The sequence below is a fragment of the Oncorhynchus mykiss genome, chromosome 28, assembly GCF_057628025.1.
Source record: "Oncorhynchus mykiss isolate SJ-2025 chromosome 28, ASM5762802v1, whole genome shotgun sequence".
NCBI classification, from domain to species: domain Eukaryota; kingdom Metazoa; phylum Chordata; class Actinopteri; order Salmoniformes; family Salmonidae; genus Oncorhynchus; species Oncorhynchus mykiss.
Genome location: NC_143049.1, coordinates 14,685,337 through 14,709,192, shown reverse-complemented (window position 1 = coordinate 14,709,192; position 23,856 = coordinate 14,685,337). Strand labels below are relative to the sequence as shown.

At 39.2% G+C, this 23,856-nt stretch overlaps 1 protein-coding gene across 14 annotated transcripts in view; it reads right to left on the bottom strand.

The window, feature by feature from the left end:
* Positions 1-4,394: 4,394 nt before the first annotated feature.
* The window catches only part of LOC110508593 (suppression of tumorigenicity 18 protein), a 42,068-nt gene continuing 22,606 nt past the window's right edge, over positions 4,395-23,856 (bottom strand). For 3 of the 14 annotated variants that reach the window (XM_090225459.1, XM_090225455.1, XM_090225460.1), the window contains 17 exons: positions 22,931-23,719; positions 21,681-21,815; positions 19,059-19,149; positions 18,860-18,952; positions 16,244-16,470; positions 15,432-15,646; positions 12,985-13,227; positions 12,348-12,460; positions 11,552-11,614; positions 11,110-11,178; positions 10,241-10,303; positions 9,869-9,949; positions 7,841-8,065; positions 7,565-7,653; positions 7,284-7,387; positions 7,051-7,194; positions 4,395-6,752 (listed from right to left, as the gene is read on the bottom strand). In XM_090225459.1, the coding sequence (XP_090081585.1) occupies positions 6,612-6,752; positions 7,051-7,194; positions 7,284-7,387; positions 7,565-7,653; positions 7,841-8,065; positions 9,869-9,949; positions 10,241-10,303; positions 11,110-11,178; positions 11,552-11,614; positions 12,348-12,460; positions 12,985-13,227; positions 15,432-15,646; positions 16,244-16,470; positions 18,860-18,952; positions 19,059-19,149; positions 21,681-21,815; positions 22,931-23,719 (2,885 nt within the window). In that variant the 3' untranslated portion in view covers positions 4,395-6,611. Of the gene's footprint in view, positions 6,753-7,050; positions 7,198-7,283; positions 7,388-7,564; positions 7,654-7,840; positions 8,066-9,868; positions 9,950-10,240; positions 10,304-11,109; positions 11,179-11,551; positions 11,615-12,347; positions 12,461-12,984; positions 13,228-15,431; positions 15,647-16,243; positions 16,534-18,859; positions 18,953-19,058; positions 19,150-21,680; positions 21,816-22,930; positions 23,720-23,856 lie in introns of all 14 variants that reach the window. The other 11 variants (XM_036966240.2, XM_090225457.1, XM_090225458.1 and 8 more) reach the window with 8 other exon arrangements.

Below are 23,856 nucleotides of genomic sequence, written 5' to 3'. Positions count from 1 at the left end.
TTAGTTATTGGTCTTTATCTCTGAGGGCATAAAAGCCACTGTATGAAGTCCTGTTCTCCCTTTGAGAGGACATTCTGGGCTTTTCAATTATACTGAACAAAAATATAAACGCAACATGTAGTTGGTCCCATGTTTCATGAGCTGAAATTAAATATCCCAGAAAGCTTATTTCTCTCAAATTTTGTACACTCATTTTTTACATCCCTGTTAGTGACCATTTCTTGTTTGCCAAGATAATCCATCCACCTGACAGGTGTGGCATATCAAGAAGGTGATTAAACAGCATGATACTTACACAGGTCCACCTTGTGCTGGGGATAATATAAAGCCACTCTAAAATGTGATTTTTTTTCACACAACATAATGCCACAGATGTCTCAAGTTTTGAGGGAGTGTGCAATTGGCATGCTGACTGCAGGAATGTTCACCAGAGCTGTTGCCAGAGATTTTAATGTTAATTTCTCTACTATAAGACGCCAACTTTTAGAGAAGGCGGCAAACCTAATGGGCAATGTTCCCTCTAATTTATTTTGTCACTGGGAGAATTTCAGGTCTGTTGAGCGAAAACTTGAAAATTGTGAAAGTTCTGTGCAACTTCCAGCGCTTGTCTACTGTGAGCACTGAGGCTGTATCCACTTTAAGTTATAGTTTTACCAGTGGCCAAGTATGTTACTGTGGCTATTTGATCCTAGTGTACAGTGCATTTGGAAATTATTCAGACACCTTGACTTTTTCCACATTTTCTACACACAATACCCCATAATGACAAATCAACAACAGGTTTTTAGAAATGTCTGCTAATTTATATATATATATATAAAAAAAGGAAATATTACCTTTACATAAGTATTCATGGTGGAGGCTCAATCAAGGCTCATTCAAGGCTCAATCAAGGCTCAAAAGTTAGAGTGTTGATAGGGGGTCGGACCATCAAATAATTACAGAATTTCAGTGAGGGCGAGGATATTGGAAATGTGTTGTTTTTACTGCATACTGCATTTATCATAATTCAGTTGTAATCCAGAGAGGTTAGATACATTATCTAGATAATCTATGAGGTTGTGCAGGGATCCAACATGCAGATTTAAAAGAAAACATTAATCGTCAGCGTACAATGACACCTTTGTCCTGGATCTTTTGCCCCTTGATATTATTGTTGAATCTCATTTTAATAGCTAACATATCAATGGTCAAAATAAATAGATATGTCGATAGTGGACAACCTTGTTTTACTCCTCTTGACAATTTAATACTTTCTGAGAAGTAGCCATTATTTACTATTTTACACCTGGGGTTACTGTACATAACTTTAACTCATTCTCCTAAATTAAAATAGTCCATGCATTTATGTATAAATTCCAGTTGTACTTTATCAAAGGCCTTTCAAAGTCATCCATGAATACCAGGCCTGGTTTCCCAGATTTTTCATAGTGTTCTATTGCTTCCAGTACATGTCTTATATTATCTCCAATGTATTGTTCTTTTTTTGATTAAGATGAAAAATATCTGACAATACCTTTTTTAAACTCTATACGCTATGTATTTTGCTAGAATAATGGCTCACAAAACTGAAGTGTAAGGGGTATCCAGTTTTTCAGGTGGACTGGAACTTTATATTTACCACCTGGGTCCTGTTTCAGTAATAGTGAAATCAGATATTCTTGCCGAGTATCTGATAGTCTACCATATTTCTAGGAGGGGTTAAAATATGTTAATAATGGACCTTTGAGTACATCAAAAATATTTGATATACCTCAACTGGTATGCCATACAGCGCTGGAGTTTTCCTGGACTTGAAGGCCTTAATTGCATCTAGAAGTTCCTCCTCTGTAATTAGGCCTTCCCATGAGTATTTCTGTACAGCTGTTAATTTTACACCATTAATAGAAAAAGCCTTACAATTCACTTGTTAGTGGAGATGGATGAGACTGAAATACAAAATGTGCTTAAAGTATTTTGTTTCCTCTTTCAAAATATTGTTTTGGATGACTCTGTTATTTGTAACAAGTTTCTGTAAAAAAAAAAAATGGTAGCATTTCTATGTTGAAGATTAAAAGATAATTTAGTGCATTTTGCCCCATACTCCTTCCAGTTCACTTTATTTTTTATAATTTATTACACTTTTATAATAAATTCCTCTTCTTTTTGTTTTTCCTCTAACTTATTCTGTGCCTCTATGTTAGTTTTTATTGATATCTATCTGTACTGTTAGTTCCTCTATTTCCTTTGTTAAAATGAACTCTATTGACCTAAATAGTTTTTGTTTTAAAGATGAGTATTGCATTGCATGGCCTCTAAGGGCGCATTTAAAAGTGTCCCATACAAGTAGAGGATCTGCTGTACCTATGTTTTATGTAGGAAAATATCCGTTATAAATTATTGGTTAAAAACAAGTTGTCATCCAGTACGCTTTGATTACATTTCCAATATCCTCGCCCTCACTGAAATTCTGTAAGAGTAATGTGTACACCAATTATTTGATGGTCCGACCACATCCTACCCCCTATCAACACTCCTCTAACTTTTGGTGCCAACAAAAATGACATAAGAAAGTAGTCAAGCCGGCTAGCTTGAATGAGCCTTGATTGAGCCTCAGCCATGAATACTTATGTAAAGGTAATATTTCCTGCGTTTTTGTTGTTATAAATTAGCAGACATTTCTAAAAACCTGTTGTTGATTTGTCATTATGGGGTATTGTGTGTAGAAAATGTGGAAAAAGTCAAGGTGTCTGAATAATTTCCAAATGCATTGTACATTAGGATCAAATAGCCACAGTAACATACTTGGCCACTGGTAAAACTATAACTTAAAGCGGATACAGCCTCAGTGCTCACAGTAGGCAAGCGCTGGAAGTTGCACAGAACTTTCACAATTTTCAAGTTTTCGCTCAACAGACCTGAAATTCTCCCAGTGACAAAAGAAATTAGAGGGAACATTGCCCATTAGGTTTGCCTCCAAAAAGACAAACTAAAAGAAAAATCCACACAAACGTATGATAGAGAAGCAAAAAGAATATGGAGCAAAACAAAACTGGGGAAACACCAAAACTCAGGCTTCTTTCATACTAAAGTGGTTGAGCTGGAAATCGCACGTCAGCTGAAATGAGGTGTAGCTGTGGGCTCGTCCGGGATAAACCTACATCTATCTCAACATCAAAAGGATATGTGTAAAGCCAGTGGTAAGTGTAAAGAAAATATACAGTGCAATGTCTAAAACATAAAATTATGATTTTAGCCACAGACACAGTTGAGGCAGTTTGAACTAGAACTAAAACTCTATATTTTAGTTTAAAAGCAGCAAAACAATTGTCATAATAACTAATATTCTGAGTTGTGGATATAAACACAATTCCTGATATGGTTGGCATAACATAATAATACCGATGTGATAATAATGATAATCTCAAGGATGATGGAAACCTGATGCACCTGAGCTCAATTTCGAGTCTCAAAGCAAAAGGTCTGAATACTTATGTAAATAAGGTATTTCTGTTTTTTATTTTGAATACATTTGCAAACATTTCTAAAAACCTGTTTTCGCTTTGTCATTATGGGGTATCGTGTGTAGATTGCTGAGGATTTTTTTTTCATTTAATACATTTTAGAATAAGGCTCTAATGTAACAAACATTTTAAAAAGTTAAGAGATCTGAATACTTTCCGAAGGCACTGTAAAGTGCTTTCATTTCCAAACGCTGAAATAAAAGCTGACATTATGTACTTTGCCTAATATGATTTTTTTAAAATCTCAAATCAATCAAAATTCTGGAGTATAGAGACAAATATCCTTTTAGGTTTTACTGTCTGAATACGTATGGAGTGGAGTGTAGCTGGCCTATACTTAGTTTTGATGAGGTGTGCTGAGATGAAAACTGCTAATCTGCTAACTATATCTGGATGTCATGTAGTTTTAGCTAGTAAGCAACCTCATCTTGAGGTGACAAGTTCAAATGGGTTGATTTGTGGTGCATTCTGCTCTTGTACTGTCTCTTTGAAATCTATCACTGTTGTAGTCCCCCGGCTGCTTGGCAAGGCCTGCTCACTCACTTTATTTCTGGCTTTCTGGTCTCTGGCTTCATTCTGAATGAACATACTGATACACTTGTACAATTCTATGAGGATTGTGAATTGAATGAATGGGTTTCAATTAATATACCTATCAGCAACCAAATTGTCAGCAATGAACAAAGAATAGGCCTATATACCTGTATTTGCCTACTTTCTCATCTGAGATGCCTTGTCTTATTGCTACTCACCACCAGGTGGCACAGACTTGTCATCCTCAGGTATTGACTTCATGAAGCTACAGTGACAGTATGGGGAGGAAAGTGATCCAATGCACCAATATGGCAACACCAATATACTGTACTATATTAGGTCTGAGAATCACACACAACCATTTAAAAAGTTTTATTTCTACCATACACAAACTGTACAACACAGCGCATATCTGCTTATGAAATAGCAAAAGTAATACTTTCGATTTACAAACTACTTGAACTGAAAAAGCATAACATTTGAATGAAAAAGGAAAGAAAATACATTACAGTTTCATCATACTAATATCATTCCACAAAAATCCAGTTCACATTACAAAACATCAAATACTAACAGGGAAAAATAAATATTCTTCACAAAACTTCCTGAGCAAACAATGTGTGGTATATGCATTAAATATGACGAATTATAAATAAATTAACACAATTATTAAGTTAAAATGTTAAATGATTACATTTTTCAAGATTACAAGTCTTTACAATGTGTTGAGTATTTGAATAAAATAAAGTATTTTTCTCAACAAGGGTCCTTAATTTGGCTATGTTTTGCAGATATGCACTTTTTCGAATTCTTCCTCAGGACATGTGTAGTAGGCCTAGTCAAACTCCATTTATTGTAACTTGATAGGACTGTCAACCCATGCAAACTTCAAAATAATAACGTTGTACTGCGACATTAAGAGCAATGCTCACAAACATAGAAAGCGTCATCTTTCTCTGGAACCCCAGGGCAATAGAACTCAACAGAAATACAACAGGAAAAAAGTGAAAGTGCAACTGATTCACAACTCAATTTAAGAATAAATAAAACATAAACAATTGAAAACAAACAGTTAAGAACTAGCAATACCATTGTTTGTTTGTCCCCTTTTGCTTCAAGTAATAGTGATGAACTGAAAATCAAAATGATTGACAGTTTGCAAAATTGATTGACAGGATGAAAATACATGCTGGCCCTAAAGAACCGGCAGTGATATTTATGCCACCAAGTGCCTTTTGGGGGATATTTTGAAATTGGTGTGACTACTGAAACCGAAATGCCACCGACCATCATTAAGTAATAATGAGCATACATTTTAAAAGGTGTCATAATAGTTGAACTCAGAGTAAATGTTTGTATGGTGGTGGTTCATTTTTTCTAATACCATCCACGCCATTTTGTCCCATGCTGAAAATAAGTCCAACGTTTAAAAAAGCACTAACACTTCTTAACCTGTGAAACTTCAAGACCTGACTTTGAGATTACAGCTACTGAGACGATGCTTAAATATTTGAAATGGCATATAAACAGTCATTAAGAACATTTTCTCCTTTGAAAATAAGTGTACTGTATAATAAATTACACACCATCCACATAATACTGTCCTACCACAAAACAGAGAACTGTATATTTTATGTATTCATTTACATGTAGGCACATATATGCACACACAGTGTGTGCACAGAAGGCAGTTTAATATCTATATTATTTAAGAAAAAGAAAGACAATATCTTGTCAAAGTGGATTTATCAATTGTCTTAGTGCTGTCAGTTGCTCTATTCTAGCAACACACTCAACGTTGAATTTGACATTCAGTTAATTGAATGAAATAAAACAATGTTGCATTTTGCTAAGAGCCAAACGCAACTCCCCAATTGCAGTCAACTTTGAACATATTGTTGAATTATGAGTGTACAGTACAGTAGCATTGCATTTTTGAGTCTTCATTTAGTCTTACCATACATTCAGGGTTGAACATTAAATAGAAATCGAAAGCAACAATTTAAAAAAAATGTTGATTCTGGATTATTCTAGGAGAGTTCTCTACCTTCGTGGGAGATCCAAATTGTTTTATTAGAATCTGATCTGACATAAATAAACCACCACTAGACGGCAAAAGAGAGCTATGATTAAAACTGGAATGTGCATCAATGTAATATACAATTAGTCAAAGGATTTCAAATATTTAGCATTTTACAATCATAGAAATACAATTTAAAAAATGTTTAAATACATTGATGAATAAAGATGATAAATAGCAATAACATAACGAATGACAAAAACATAACAAATACAGAGTTAAATCAAGCAAACCATACAAAATAATTAAGTGCAAGGGGGGTAGAAATCTCACCAGAAATAACATGTGAATACAGAAGCTTTAAAAAACATGAAAAATTATTTTCAGCTGGTAATTGTCTCAGTGCAATGTATTCAACTGTGAAATGTTGACACATTTCCCAAAGCTTTGTCTTATACATGCAACTAAGCCAGCACTGCACTCTCCAGGAAAAACACAGTCATCCAATACCATTATCCCAACTCAAAGATACCTCCTCTTGGTGGCTTGACAGCTTAAACGTGGATTCCCTTTATAGCCTGTTTGATATTATCCAAGAGAGCCTTACACTCGGGAGAGTAGTCGTGCTCCGAGTTGTTGTACATATCTGTTAATGTGTTCACATAGGCTTCGAAATTATGCTCACTTATGGGCCCCTGGAACACAAACATGTTCTAATATTAGTTCAAAAACTGAAGCATATAGTGAGAATAGGAATTTAATTCCACTATTGCAGGGTTTACCAAACTCGGTCCTCTGGACCCCAAGGGGTGCACGTTTTGGGTTTTCCCCCAGCACTACACAGCTATTTCAAAACTGTGTAGTGTTCGGGCAAAAACCAAAACGTGCAACCCTCCCAAGGACCGAGTTTGGAAAATGCTGCACTATAAATAGAAATATGGTTAAAAAATGCTACAAGTGCAAGTGGGGAGGTTCGGATGAGGCCTACTGTACCATTTGAGGCAGTTGGATGTCTGTGAGACTGTTGATGAGAGCTTGGCTGAGGCGAGCTAACTCCTTCAGAAGGCTGTCGTTGTGCTGTTCAATCATCTTGTTCTCCTCCTCAATTGTCTTCAGGTTACATTCCATCGACGAAATCTGCTTTCAGGGAAGAGGAAAACTTGTCAACCTGAATTAAGCCTGAGTCCTTTGAAAACCATCATATCATCACAGATGTGGATATTTACCTGGGTCTGCAGTTGCATCATGTCAGCTTCTATTTTCAGGTTGGATTCATTCAGTTCCTTGATTTCATGATCCAAGTGTTGCATGTCATCGTCGTTGTCGACTCCTGTTTGAAAATGGAGAATACTCTTATGAAGTTCAAACTTAACCTGCTACTGTGCTTCAGTGAATCAACTAGGAGGGGGTCTACACATACTTTGATGGTACTAAGATGTACATTTCCATAAAATATATTATCCTGCCAAAGCATATACTGTATGTACAGTACACCACCGAGACTTACCACTGCTGGCTTTCAGTTTAATAGTCACCATCTCCTCTCCTGACATCTTCTTCTTGATACTTTGAGCATTAAGTGGGCATCCCGACAAACTATATATAAATACAATTCAAATTACAAAAATATTACCAACTCACAAATGTCAATCTCAAAGCTATTTAGTTGTTCAAGGAGTGCACCTTTAATTAAGGGTCAGTGGTCAAGGATAGTAGTATCAATAGAAATTATAAACATTTCACTGGAATCGTACGGGACAAAATTGACGCAATGCAACCTCACCTTCTATGGGTGACAAACACGTTATTGGCGTGTCCAAGGCCATTGCAGCCGGGCAGGGGACAGTGGGGCAGTTCCTGTTTGCAGGCCTTATTCCAGGGGAAGGGGAGGCCATTGATGGATGACTCGTTCTGCCTCTTTGCAGTGAGGGGGCAGCTCCCTGCACTGCGGTGAGATGTGTACTTCCCCGATGTGTGGCCCTGCCCATCACAACCTATCACTGGACACCTAGTAGGGAGACAAACAAGGGGTCTGTTCAGGAGGATTTTACGTTACAAAACATTCTGCTAGAAATGCATCGCATAGAACAGATATGATTATCTGTCAGATAGAATATGGAACTGTGTCAGGTCTATTAATTATATATCTACAGCGTTCAGAATACACCCAGGAGTCTGTTACTATCTGATGTCCTCCCCTTATACTGCTAGTGGAGAGATTCATGTTGTCACACAGACTGTTGACAATGTACAGAGTGCCGCTGTGCCGCTATTCTCATTCCGATGAGGCAGAGGAGAAAGATTATTGTCATCAGTAAGCTGTTTTTCCCTCAGAATAGTTTGGCAGTTCAGGCCATTTGATATGACAGATGTAGTAAATACAGTATGATCTGAGATATGTAAATCTATCGCTGTGTAGAGTTTAGGTACAATGGAAATGTAAGTAGATCAAAATGCTGTCAACTGAGTTGCGACGACTTTACTTAACCTGTTAAACCACACATAATACATACATACATACATACATACATACTCAAACAAATAATTTGCACAGTTCATAAATATCCCTCACTAACTAGACCGGAAGAGTTGTCAAACCATTACATTGATTAATCCAGTCAAATGCTGATTAAAAATGTAGTCAACAAAACTGACAACAGGCTCAAATAATCGTATCAGCCAAGTTGCTGATCCAGAAAAACTTTGGAATAATAAACACATTCAGATTGATATAGCCTACATATACAGTACTAGGTAGGTTATTGGTGTTTGTAATCGAAAAACATAAGCACAAGTCTGGCTGAATATTATTAAGAGTTATAAGGGTAATTACATTTTTTCCCAGCTCTCTTTTCTCCAGGTCAGTAATGGAGTGACATGAATTACACATAATTGTCATGTATCCCGTCATGTGAAAGAATGTAATTTTGAGGGTTGCTGAACTCTTCCCTTATTGGTAAAGGTGAAAGGCAGGCTGAGATGGTACAAATGGAACACAGAGCTAGCGTGCAAACAGAGTACTACTGTAACAAAGCTTGTTGTTGCACTTCGTTGTTCAGAGTACTGCTAGCACTTAGAGGACAAAACAACCCCATTATGTCCACCCATCCACACACCACAGATGTAAGGCACCAGGACAATAGAATCATGCCATATGGCCGACAATTTACAATAATCTAGTAACATTACAGATGCACTACATGTAGGTAGATTCGAACTAGCAACCTTTCGGTGATTGGCCCAAAGCTCTTACCGCTAGGCTACCTGTCGCTCCACCGCCCTCTCTTAATGTGTATGCGATTTATTCCAGTCTAATTCCTAAGCTCTTGGCCCTGCATTAGTAATTTAAAAAGAATGGGAAATCTGTGTCTGTCCAGATGTAGAAGTAAACAAGGTCTCATACATTTGGACTTTGGATTTAAGCAGTAGCAATCAATTACATTTTTTTTGTTTGTTTTAAAGACCAATATCAGCTTTCCAGAGACAACTGCATCTATAATAATTCTGCTTTTCATCAGTGAATCAAAGCTTTGTACCCATACAGTAGTATGGGGGACCTGTAATAAACAACACACCATGATAAGGAAAACACTCACAAGAGAGTGATAAGACAGATATTCTATTAAGACAACTTTGAAATATTACAGTGTTTGAAACATGTATTATACACATGTTGTTAATCATTGTAAACAATTTCCTTTTCATTTTTCTGGTATAATGACCTCTTAACCACCGAATACAAGTATTTTCATTCATTGAGACAGCAATCATGTAGTCATGAAAAACAACAATCATAAGAATAATCTCTTACTTCATTTCTTGGTCGTCTTTTTCATCTTTGTTTGGTGTAAGCTTCAAGCCTCCCTTTCTGGCACGTGGACATCCTGACAAACTACAAATGTTTAGAGACAATACGGTTTAACAATAATGAACACTAATTTAGGGCTAAAATCAAGCAAACTCTTCCATCAGTGATTCTCACAAAGCATGTCATTGAAAACAACATTCTAAAAAACAAAATCAGTTTTTCAAGAATCAGTCAGAATCGTATCTTCTTGGATGTAAAAACAGTTTACCAAAAGTCAAAGATGAATAAATTCAGAAAAATAAGCAACAAGATTCAAACACATTTCTATTCCATTTCTAATCAATTCAGTCATTCGTGTCATCCAGTCTAGACTACCTTCTGTGTGAAGCATAATTCCCGGTCACGTGTCCAGATCCATCACATCCAAGTGTTGGGCACCTGCAGGTGGAGAGACAGACAAAACAGGTGAAACTCTGGAACAATTATATAATATTTAAATGCATTAAAAAAAAAATGGAAGGCAAAGGACCTTTATGAGGTCCGGAGATATACAGTACATTGTTTTATGTACCCTGAGTGTACAAAACATTAGGAACACAGGCTCGTTACATGACACAGACTGAACAGGTGAAAGCTATAATCCCTTATTGATGTCACCTGTTAAATCCATTTCAATCAGTGCAGATGAAGGGGAGGAGGCAGGTTAAAGAAGGATTTTTAAGCCATTCAGAGGGTGAATGGGCAAGACAAAATATTTAAGTGCCTTTGAACAGAGTATGGTAGTTGGTACCATGCGCTCCGGTTCGAGTGTGTCAAGAATTGCAATGCTGCTGGGTTTTTCATACTAAACAATTCCCCATGTGTGTCTAGAATGGTCCACCACCCAAAGGACATCCAGCCAACGTGACACAACTGTAGAAATAATTGAAGTCAACATCCCTGTGGAACACTTTTGACACCTTGTAGAGTCCATGCCACAACGAATTGAGGCTGTCCCGAGGGCAAAAGGAGCTGCAACTCAATATTAGGAAGGTGTTCTTAATGTTTTGTACACTCAGTGTATACAGCCTGATCACACAACGTGGATAGAAGTCCAGATTCAATGTAATCAATGTAGTGTATGACTAAAACAGCATGAGACCAGGTAGAATGGATAATGTAATCCAATAAAATAGCACAAAGTTGAAGGAGTGGATACAAACAGGTTAGAAACAGTTGATGATGACTGACAGGACAACGCATACTTTAGTTCCTGAGAGTTGGCTGCCATCAGTGATTTGAGAGTCTTGTCAGCCAGGGGACACCCAGATACACTACAGACAGAGGATCCACACCAGAGAGTTATTACAATGAACCCTTTGATCATAGTTAAATTCAATTGAAGTCTGACAGTGATTGATATACTGTACAGTGCAATGTGGCAGAGAGGTCATCCTCTCCCAAACCATATGATAACCATTTGCATTATCATCTTCAGTTTGTACAGTTGTTTTCTGTCCAACGTTTCAGTACAATCACAAGGCCGTTTTAAACGACTTAAATTCCACAGCGACAATAAGGTTGCAAAAACAATAGTTTCCTTTTCAGCAGCATATTAATGCTGATCAACATGAAACAATCAACAATAGTTCCTCTGAACCAGGCCTTGCGGTGTTAACTAGCTGGTGTTAACGAGTGTGTAATTACCTTCGATGTGACGCATAATTTCCTGTTACATGGCCACTACCGTCACAGCCGGGGGTAGGACAGCTGCAGAGAGCACAACACTTAGTTAAGACCGTACTCTAGAATGCACGGACTTTCAACACAGTGTGTTAACCTCGGTGACATGACATTGACTTGTTATTAGTGGAATTGGAAGTGTGAAGTGTTAGTGGCAGCAGGAAATCTAGTAGGACTTATTTTGCTCCCCGAACACATTCCCCCACAACAGCGTCTCTGAAGGTGTTTATTTGGAGTGGCAGAAAGTTGTTCATTAAAAGGTGCTCACTTGGAAGATCTACTTGTTTCCTGTAAACTACTCAATCGTGTCGAGCCATGAAGTGAATCAAATCCCCAGAGCCAAACTCAAGAGAACATACAGAGTCTAACTACAAAGTCAAGAGTGAGGACATACGGACATGTAAAAACTCACTTTTAACAAGATACATTTCCTCTCCACATGAACCTGCAGACATACCAGTCACAACGATATGTAATATATAATAGGTAACAATATAAGAGCTAATAATAGGATAGATCATGTCCCGTGCATTTCACTGAGTGTGTATTCAGTCACCCCACTTATAATATACTGCCCCATTTAAAAGGTCTGGTCGGGAATTACACTTTTGTTATTAAGACTGACCATCTGTCAGCTGACCTTTTTAGAGGGAAATGCACATTATACACAGATGACTGAGCAGAGAAGCCTCAATATGTCAATTTCTCCCCTCATTGGACCCCCAGAATGAGCAGACCCGCCATGTTTAACATGATATACCTCATCAGCTCTTTCTTAGCATCTCTTAAGAGCATCTTGGTCTTGGGGCTTAACATGCTTGCGTCTCCGGAGTAGCTCTGGTTCTCCAGAGAAGCGTCGTCAAAATCCTCCTGCTGAGAGACATATATATAGACCGTACGTTTGAAATGGACCCTTTTCACTATATAGTGCAATACTTTTGACCAGAGCCATGGACCCTGGTCAAAAGTGGCGCACTACAGAAGAAATAGGGTGCCATTTCGGGTGCAGTATTAATAATAAAGTGTCTTTAAAAATCTGCTTAACCTCTTGACTTCCTGTCTCAGTCTTGAGTTTTGAACATTATCAATGAAAACATCCCACTTATTACTCTTAAAACACAAGCCTAGGGGTTAGGCGGTAAGGCTGAGGTATTACGCTTAAGGATACTTACAGTAAACCATACATCCATTTAAAGTCACATTTCATCCACACGGACAGTATTTATGACGTATATACTTGTGATGTGAAACATTTACTTCTCAAAGATTCTGTGTTCAGCACCAGATGTTGTCGTCGGTGAGTTAATAACAGTACAAATGTCATGGCCTTTTAAATCAACAACAACCAGGAACACCAGCTGTGAGGAACACTCTCTTTAACAAGAGCTTGTACCTACCTCTCTGTCGTGCATCATTTGTTGTGCTTTGCTGAAGTTGAGAGGCGTGTCCCAGGCGTCTCTCTCACACAGGGAATGGTAGAAGGCAGGGCTGATGTGCACACTGCCGGCCTGCTTGAGAGTGGACTCAGGAGGGGACAGGGCAACGTCTCCCAAAGGCACCTTGGGTGGGGCATTCACCTCCCGACTTTTCTTCATACTCAGGTCCAGAGTGCCGTTCTCATCCACTTCTATGGGCATGTCCTTAACGAGAAGAAGTTCACAAGTCAGACTGTAACAGTCAGCAGGTAATTAACTTTTTGGAAATAGTCAACTGTCTTTAACAAAAACATACAGGTACACCAGTTTAATGGGAAATAACGATATGTGGGTTATGAAGATTGAAATTCATATATTTCCATGACATGCCTTAGCACCAACTGCCATGCTTTAAGTGTGCGCCACTCTGAAAATGACAACAATAATTCCTGCGAGAAATATCTTGAATTGCACCTCGAATACACATTCACATGAAAATAAGACGCTGAGTGATTATCTAACACCGGGGTAAAAGTGTGGTGTTAAGCCAGCATTAATTCTGTTGAACAAAATAATAATCGTTGCTTGGTGTGTAGTTTTTTTTTTGTGACAGCTGTGTAATCTATCTGTTTTCTAGGACATACAACTAAGATGGCAGCTGGGGGGTGCTGGTTTTAGGTCATCACCATTAAAACAAAAATGAAAAAGCTTAATGCAGCATACGTTTTCTCACTGACAGATGTGTTACTCATTCTGTGTTATGTGAAATGCTGGGCTGTGTGCTTCAGCTTTATAGGTTTTATAGTATTAAAAGTTTTCCCCCATTAAATGCCGAAATACGGCCTATAAATGAAACCAATTATTCAACGCATATGTCCCATTAAACCTATCCCCCATTATTTTTGTAACAAAAGAGAGCCTTTCAAATTAATTAAAGGGGATCATTTTCATGGACATTGCAAGCGTGTGTGGCTGTCCATTTTAATTATGTCTGTGATGGTGACATGTCTGTAAGCTAATCTCAATAGCATGAACTTTTCACATTGAGTTGTGATGCATTTTTGTTGCATTTGCATCACTGGTAACCTACAGAGATATAACAAACATATGAGTTGCATGGCCCTATACAGTGTACTGTATGCTACATAAGTCCAACGCAGAAGAGCACAAATGATTAAGTTGCTAACACTGTTTTATTCATTCAGTGGGTTGGCACCTGGTACAGGACCACATTCTCAGCTCACCAAGCTGGGTTCTGTACTGTGTAGGTGTTGGAAACCTTGAATCATTTATCTATCAATATTATCTGTCATAAATTACATAATGTAGAGACGGGCCTTGTTTGGGTTTTGAGACATTCGTTGTTATGCTCAACCGTAATGCATAGGAAGGCCAAGTTTCAGTTCAGTTGAGAGTATCATGGTTTTCCACGTAGTGGACAGGGCAGTTGTGTTGTTTTCCCCTCTAGAGATTATACAGGATATGCACAAATGGGTCAAGTTTTAAACTAAACTGGTGCACATTTAATAAATCACTGAGATTTTGGTTTTGTGTGAATAAAAGATTTCAGCTAATGAGTCCTTCAGCTGATTGGTTTAATCCACTGAACTAGTTTTATAGGCCATCTGATAGAGACACAGTTGATCCTGGATAATATATTACTAAGCAAAATATATTCTGCCATCTGCAGCATGCAAGACACACTTTCATACAGTTATTCATTTTTCCCTTTTTCTTTTTTTGTCCATTAATAAAAGCATATGCATGACCACATGTTTTACATAAACTACAGAGTCTAGTTGTAATTGAGAAATAAGGGTGTTTGTAACCGCTAGGAAGAGTTTGTGCATGTATTATGACGTCATTTTGTGACGGTAAGGTTTCTGTTGGTTGTTCAGGCACACAAAATTGTTTCTTGAGGCAAGCCGAAGTCAGTAACCGAAGCCTACGCCCCTTCGTCAGTGATTGGTCAACAGTAGGGATTCTTCAGTAAAGTATTTGTTGTCATTCGACGAGAGACGACTCATTTTCATGCACATTTTTTAGTTTAGAAATACTGCACCAAACATCTTAGAGGTAAAAATTGAGCGACTAAGATCTCATCGGCAAAAAACATCAAAATGAATGACAACTTTCTTCAGTTATCTTTGATGAAATTGTGACTATTTCCATAAAAGTAGAAACTACAGTCTAATTGTAATTGAGAAATAAGGCTGATAGTATTTTTTTTTCTTTTGATGTGATTATATAAATGTTCTTTTGTGTACATTAAAGCTTTATGGAGGGGAACCTCTTGTTTCCCTGCCACCAGAGGCACGATCTCTTTGCCAAAAACAGTCCTTTTGATGTTTCTCCCTTTTTATACACAAATCAGAGTTGCTTTAAAATGACCCCATTAAATACCTTTCCAAGTGGTCTAATTTGATTACCTTTGTGGAGGATGCCAGGGGCCGGCCGGAGATGGAGATGGCCTCCATGTTGCTTCGGTAGCGGGTTGAGAGGTTGAGGATGGCGGTGGTGGCTGCGGTGTCTTGGAGCCCCTCACATCCCGGTTTGTAATGGGTGGGTGGGCTGTGCCGTCCGGGGTCAGGTGTGGGAAGGAGGTTACCAGGGGCACCCAGGAAACCAGTGTACTGTAGAGCTGCTAGATAACAGAACACACATTCAGCAAGTTACACAGAGATACAGGAACAACTGATTATACTCACTATATTATGGTGCGTCGTGCAACCAGCTATACATTTGCTGTTACAGTGTGGTTGCAATGGCATCAGTCTGTGCTTGAATAAATAAAGTTTGTGTTGATAATACAGGTATTTCTTGATAAAATGGCAATTCTCTCAGGATCTGACAGATCTGTTCAAAACAATGTTTTTTAACATTTTTAAATCATACTAGCACGGACTTTGCCGATAGCTACTTTGTGAAATGTTTTACTTACTACGACTAAGATACGTGGTTGTCCCACCTAGCTACCTTAAGATGAATGCACTAACTGTAAGTTGCTCTGGATAGGACCGTCTGCTAAATGACTAAACTGTAAATGTAAGCAATATTAAACAAGCATGATTGTCTTGTTTACAGGAACCTTGTGAGTGTGTCGCATACTCATAGTTTGGATGTTGTCTGATCATGTATGGGCTGCACATTTGTGGCAGAAGATGAGCGACACATTAAATCCGTTTAATATGGCTTGACACATGCCCCCCCCCCTGAATCAAATAAAATGTGCGAAACTCACAGTCAGAGAAGTGTGAAGGAGAGATTTTTTGGTCCTGGTTGGGTGCCATCAGAGGTTGTTTGCCGAAGACCTGTGCATCAAAGCTGGCGTAATCAAAGCGGATCTTGCTGTACTTGTCCATGTCCTTGGTGAGGTTGGCTTGCAAGGCGGCGGTGACAGGATGGTGATGGGCGAACCTGTAGCTGTACTGGTTGAACTCCAACTTCTTCATGAGGGGGCCGAGAGGTCTGGTTGGAGAAGAATCCAAGAAGACGAGGTGTTGTTGTTGGATTTGATGAGGAAAGTGGCTACTGTATGTGTCAAATAAAGTCCATGTAAGGAACAGGAAATTGACACTTACAGTGGCAAGAGAAAGTATGTGAACCCTTTGGAATTACCTGGACTTCTGCATAAATTGGTCATAAAATGCAATCTGATCTTCATCTAAGTCACAACAATAGACAATCACAGTCTGCTTAAACTAATAACACGCAAACAATTATACATTTTCATGTCTTTATTGAACACACCGTGTAAACATTCACAGTGCAGGTGGGAAAAAAGCACGTGAACCCTTGGATTTAATAACTGGTTGACCCTCCTTTGGCAGCAATAACCTCAACCAAACGTTTTCTGTAGTTGCGGATCAGACCTGCACGGTCAGACCTGCATGGTCTTTAGGAATTTTGGACCATTCCTCTTTCCAAAACTGTTTCAGTTCAACAACATTATTGGGATGTCTGGTGCGAATCGCTCTCGAAGTCATACCACAGCATTTGAAATCAGGTTGAGGTCAGGACTGACTGGGCCACACCAGAAGGAGTATTTTCTTCTGTTGAAGCCATTCTGTTGTTGATTTACTTCTATCTTTTGGGTCGTTGTCCTGTTGCATCACTCAACTTCTGTTGAGCTTCAATTGGCGGACAGATAGCTTTACATTCTCCTGCAAAATGTCTTGATAAACTTGGGAATTCATTTTTGTCGATGATAGCCAGCTGTCCAGGCCCTGAGGCAGCAAAGCAGCTCCAAACCATGATGCTCCCTCCACCATACTTTACAGTTGAGATGAGGTTTTGATGTTGGTGTGCTGTGCTGTGACTTTTTCTTCTCCACACATAGTGTTGTGTGTTCCTTCCAAACAACACAACTTTAGTTTCATCTGTCCACAGAATATTTTGCCAGTAACGCTGTGGAACATCCAGGTGCTCTTTTGCGTACTTCAGACATGCAGCAATGTTTTTTTTGGACAGCAGTGGCTTCTTCCGTGGTGTCCTCCCATGAACACCATTCTTGTTTAGTGTTTTACGTGTCATAGACTCATCAACAGAGATGTTAGCTGACACTCTAGGATTCTACTTAAACTCATTGAGCATTCTGCAGTCATCTTTGCAGGATGGCCACTCCTAGGGAGAGTAGCAACAGTGCTGAACTTTCTTCATTTATAGACAATTTGTCTTACCGTGGACTGATGAACATCGAGGCTTTTAGAGATACTTTTGTAACCCTTTCCAGTTTTATGCAAGCCCACAATTCTTAAACTTGGGTCTTCTGAGATCTCTGTTGTTTGAGGCATGGTTCACATCAGGCAATGCTTCTTGTGAATAGCAAACTCAAATGTTGCTGAGTGTTTTTTTTACAGGGCAGCTCTAACCAACATCTCCAAACTCGTCTCAATGATTGTACTCCAGGTTAGCTGACTCCTGACTCCAATGAGCTTTTGGAGAAGTCATTTGCCTAGGGGTTGACATACTTTTCCCAACCTACACTGTGAATGTTTAAATGATGTATTCAATATAGACATGAAAATGCAATAATTTGTGTGTTATCAGTTTAAGCAGACCGTGCTTGTCTGTTGTTGTGACTTAGATGAAGATCCGATCTAATTGTATGACCAATTTATGCAGAAATCCAGATCATTCGAAAGGGTTCACATACTTTTTTTGCTTGCCACTGTGCGTGCACATTATGCACAACATGCATGTGCAAGAAGTGGTGTTGATTGTGGAAGTAATAGAACATGGAATAATATTGATACGAGGTGGTTGTGAAGGAATAAGGACACGGTGTCGCTTGAATCCTATAATAATATCAACGTCCTCCTCCTGGATTGTGGGATCTGATCTGTATTGTATGTTCACACACAGGCATGTTGCCCAACTAATTCATTTTGTATGAGTAGGCAGTCTGCCTGTCATTTCTCTTCAGGGGAACAAAGAGCTCTTATGCTCTGCATCTCTAATACGGAGAATCCCATGGGACCTTAACCCATTGCTTTAAGTACAAATGACACTGAGAAACCGTATCTGTGATGCTTTGCTAGGCGATATGTTGTCATTCCTTTTACAATACACTGACTGGATAAACTGGACACGATACTGTAAATGTTAACCAACATAGCTCCTGATCTTATATGATATTGATCGTCAACGAGCACAAACACTGTTTTATATCAAAAGGGACTATGCTCTCAGAATAAATGTTTTATAGTATAGTTTTCAATGTCTCATTGGTTTACTGTCACCATAATGTATGTCCACATGCGCTTCAATAATCGTCAACAGTCAAGAGTGACAATACTGCAATATTACAGCTTTAACGTGTGTTATAACATACATTCTCAGTCCATGTGATTTTTACCTGGACAATCGTTCTGGTGCTTGTCTGCATTTGGGGCTCTCCTCTTGAGGTTTGGGGACTTTCACTGCAGCAGCAATGGGGCAGCCTGAGAGACTGGGGGAGGAGGATGAATAGAAGGAAATCAAGCCCATTAGTCTGACATTGAACCTGTCTATGTACAGTTTGTCATTTTTTAATAGGTTAGTCCTGCAGGCTGTACCTCCGGTGGGTGCTACGATTGCTGTTTACATGGCCTCTTCCTGTGCACCCGGGAGTAGGACACTTGAGGACGTTTTCATGCATGGCCAGGACTGGGGACAGACGGGAGAGGAGAGGGCCAGTAGGTGAAACAGTAGGGTTAGTAGAAGGAGAGCTGTACTGTACATCAGTGGTGATTATACATCAGTGGTGAATATACTGCATCAGTGGTGAATATACTGCATCAGTGGTGAATATACTGCATCAGTGGTGAATATACTGCATCGCTGGTGAATATACTGCATCAGTGGTGAATATACTGCATCGCTGGTGAATATACTGCATCAGTGGTGATTATACATCAGTGGTGAATATACTGCATCAGTGGTGAATATACTGCATCGCTGGTGAATATACATCAGTGGTGAATATACTGCATCAGTGGTGAATATACTGCATCAGTGGTGAATATACTGCATCAGTGGTGAATATACTGCATCGCTGGTGAATATACTGCATCAGTGGTGAATATACTGCATCAGTGGTGAATATACTGCATCAGTGGTGAATATACTGCATCAGTGGTGAATATACTGCATCAGTGGTGAATATACTGCATCAGTGGTGAATATACTGCATCAGTGGTGAATATACTGCATCAGTGGTGAATATACTGCATCGCTGGTGAATATACTGCATCAGTGGTGAATATACTGCATCAGTGGTGAATATACTGCATCAGTGGTGAATATACTGCATCAGTGGTGAATATACTGCATCAGTGGTGAATATACTGCATCGCTGGTGAATATACTGCATCGGTGGTGAATACACTGCATCAGTGGTGAATATACTGCATCGGTGGTGAATATACTGCATCAGTGGTGAATATACTGCATCGCTGGTGAATATACTGCATCAGTGGTGAATATACTGCATCAGTGGTGAATACACTGCATCAGTGGTGAATATACTGCATCGCTGGTGAATATACTGCATCAGTGGTGAATATACTGCATCGGTGGTGAATATACTGCATCAGTGGTGAATATACTGCATCAGTGGTGAATATACTGCATCGCTGGTGAATATACTGCATCAGTGGTGAATATACTGCATCAGTGGTGAATATACTGCATCGCTGGTGAATATACTGCATCAGTGGTGAATATACTGCATCAGTGGTGAATATACTGCATCGGTGGTGAATATACTGCATCAGTGGTGAATATACTGCATCAGTGGTGAATACACTGCATCAGTGGTGAATATACTGCATCGGTGGTGAATATACTGCATCAGTGGTGAATATACTGCATCGGTGGTGAATATACTGCATCGGTGGTGAATATACTGCATCAGTGGTGAATATACTGCATCGGTGGTGAATATACTGCATCGCTGGTGAATATACTGCATCAGTGGTGAATATACTGCATCGCTGGTGAATATACTGCATCGGTGGTGAATATACTGCATCGCTGGTGAATATACTGCATCGGTGGTGAATATACTGCATCAGTGGTGAATATACTGCATCAGTGGTGACATAATTTAGAGTAGGCATAGGAGTCATAGGAATGCCAAGAGTTAACAGAATTAACAGACTTGAAAAGACAGGAAAATAATCAAGTTGAAAACTATGGGCATACATTCTGCTTGTTCATTTCTTGACCATTTTATTCAATTAACACATTGCTTATGTAGTGGGATCAGACAGAAACCATGGTTATAGTGCACAGATCCTTTGAAGACACAAGCATCTCCAACTAGCACTGTTGCCATTGTCAGTGCACTGTGTGTTGGTTGCATAATATAAATACCTTAGTGGAAATAAGACTATAACTAGAAAGCGCAGATATTTTTTTCATAAAACATTGTCATTGTTGGAGTTCCACTCGGTATCCTTGGAAACTTTTATTTTCTGTACATATTTTCCAATTAGTTTGCAGGTTTTTGTCTATTTCTTTTTTTGAATACAGAGTTAGTAACTCCTTTGATTTGCAAACACTGCCTCTGGTCTAAGAGCACATGCTTTCATATTGAACAAAATGTAATTGCTTTTTTATGTTCCTTTTGTAACATCAGTGTTTAATGTTTATTATGTTACATTTAAATGACTAAATCACAGCCAATAAAAAAAAGCCTTTTCAATATTCAGAAATTAGAGGTAAACTCCAACTTCCTAGGTGACAACAAGTATTATTTTTCTATTTGCATGATTCTATAAATGGAAAATGTAGAGATGCCCTTCAGTCAAAGAGTTTCTGCACCTACAGGTCTTCATTTGACCACCTTGTTGCGGGAAATGTTAAACTTGCAGTGCATTTGAGGTTAAAAAATGCATCTGTAATTTCCACTTTCACATTTCAGACTTGATTTTCCCTTACGAAAAAGGCATCAACCCCTACAGAAATGGCCTTCATCATAATCCACATGTCCTGTTGTTCCAGGATTATTGTCCTGCTGTAGCAAACTGGCTCAAATTAAGATCCTACATCTGTGTTTGATAACTTCATGATTTCCTTCGAACATCAGAACTTATTTCATGATTGATCACAACATCTCATTCCATTTTATTCTATATGTGTGCATGCTTGTGTATGTATGATGTATACAGCAGGTGTCTACGTGAGTGACTTACTCTCTGGGGGAACTCTGACTTTGTGGGGACAGCCGGACAGACTCCGGTGGTGGGGGTACAAACCAGTGACATGACCAGTTCCATCACACCCAGGGGTGGGACACCTAATATCCTTCTTGTCTGGCCTTGGAGAGTCTGGGAGGAGACAAACAGCAGGAACTCTTTGATTTATACATAGACATTCACATATGTCACACATACTGTACATAGGCATACATAACGACACCTTTAAGAATGTTGCAGTATCCTTCTTGACATGCTTTATAACCTTTCCTTACCACACAAACAAAGAGTAGAACAAAGGTAATAGTTCATTAAAAAAGTATTTTGGAAATATTGTCTTAGCTAATGAACCTAGTTTAATTTGATTCAACTTGTAGAGGTTCTCTTGCATGAATGTTCCTCGAAAATGTGTTTTAAGTGAGATTCTGGGAATTGCTAAGTGGAAACGCACTTAAATACCGAAGCTACAGTGCTATAGATATACATAGATATACAGTAGCTTCATAGAAACATACAGATTGCAGGACAGTATCATGCAAAGAGCTAGACACTTTTTTTTTGCAAAATGCTTCTTTTAATCTGTCATTTTAGTTAAGGCTTCCAGTTCAACACAGGGCATTCATTTCTTAATGCCCATCCATCGAAAGATTACATCTGGGATTACACATTAGGCTTCAGTCATTTGAAGAATCAGTGGAAAACATGAGGGGTACTTTGGGTGGATTTAAGAGTTATGGTCATGGTTAAATATCCAGTTGATTCCTATCAAAATCCAATTTTCTGAGTAGTAGCAATTCCATCAGAAGATTTTTTTTATTTTTTATTTGAGTCTGTTTTTGTCTATTACTTCATTTGTTGCCAAAATGTTTTTAGTACTTAAGAGGATTTTTACCCTCCTCCTCCCTCCGATTTCCCCCTCAGAATATGGTTATTTTATTATTTTTATGTTTCGAAGAGCCTCATTATTAAAATCACAAGAGGTCTGATACGTACTAGATAAACATGCATAATCAAGTCTGCTGCGTACTTCTTTTATGCCCACTACTCTTCATTACAATAAGTGCAATATTCACTGTATGTGGTTCTATTGTGCTCAAGTTTCCGAAATAGTACCCAAACAAAAGCAGAGAAAGGGCTTAAAGAACATCACGTTGATAAAACCTGTTGTGAAAAAAACATAAACCTGATAATAGCAAAAATCTTGAAGTGACAAAGAAATAAGACATATTCAAATCTATTATCCATACCTTTGCATCCATGATAGCTCACCCTGGAGTTTACATCCAGTAGCCTTTGGTGCCTCCTCTCATTGGTCATCTGCTCCAGTAGGAACCTGTCCATCTCTCTGTAGGCGTTGTGGATGACATGCCTCTGCTCTGACTGCAGGACCATGGCCTGCTCCAGGAGGCTTAGGTTCACCCTCCCTCTGTCCCTGTCTCTGTCTCCTCTGTCTCGGTCCATCTCCAGGCCCAGCGGTCTCTCCATCTCTTGCAGGCCCAGCGCCCAGGCCTCCAGCTGGGGAGGCCTCTCCACCTCTGGCTCCCCCTCACTGTCCTCCTCACTGGGGTAGAGCCGCAGGGCCCCTGCCTGGAAGGGGCCTACTCTGCCCATGTTGTACCCCCTAAGGTCCGAGTCAGGATTGTCCTCTCTCATGTGTTGGTGGCCGTTCCTGCCCAATGGGTGTCCTTCTCCGGTGGCTTTGGAGGGGCTGCTGATGAAGCCGTTGGAGCCATTCACCCTAGCAGAATGAGACAGGGACAGAGGCTCCCACTCTGCTTTCCGACTGTCCCCGTACGGGCTTTTACGTGGCGAGGAACTGCAAGTCATACTAATCCTGTCCTGACTTTGGTCTTCCTCTTCTTCTTGGTTTCGTTCCTCCACCTCTTCATCTTCCAGAGTTTCCGAGGCTGCAACCTCCTCATGGAGGGAGTCATCAGTCACCACTTCAGACCATCCAAAGGAATCATGGGGTTTTGTTATTGAGTCCTGGCAGCCATTTTGGTTGGGCACTTCATTAAGCGTATCTTGGCAACCATCTAAGAAACAAAGTAGGAGCAAAGAGAATAAAGAATGAGGCTGTCAGTTTTGAATCAATTGTTCATGTTAAGGCCATGCTTTTCCGAGAACATTTGCCTGGGCAGAGAGAGTAACAATTTGTATGTCCCCATTTGAG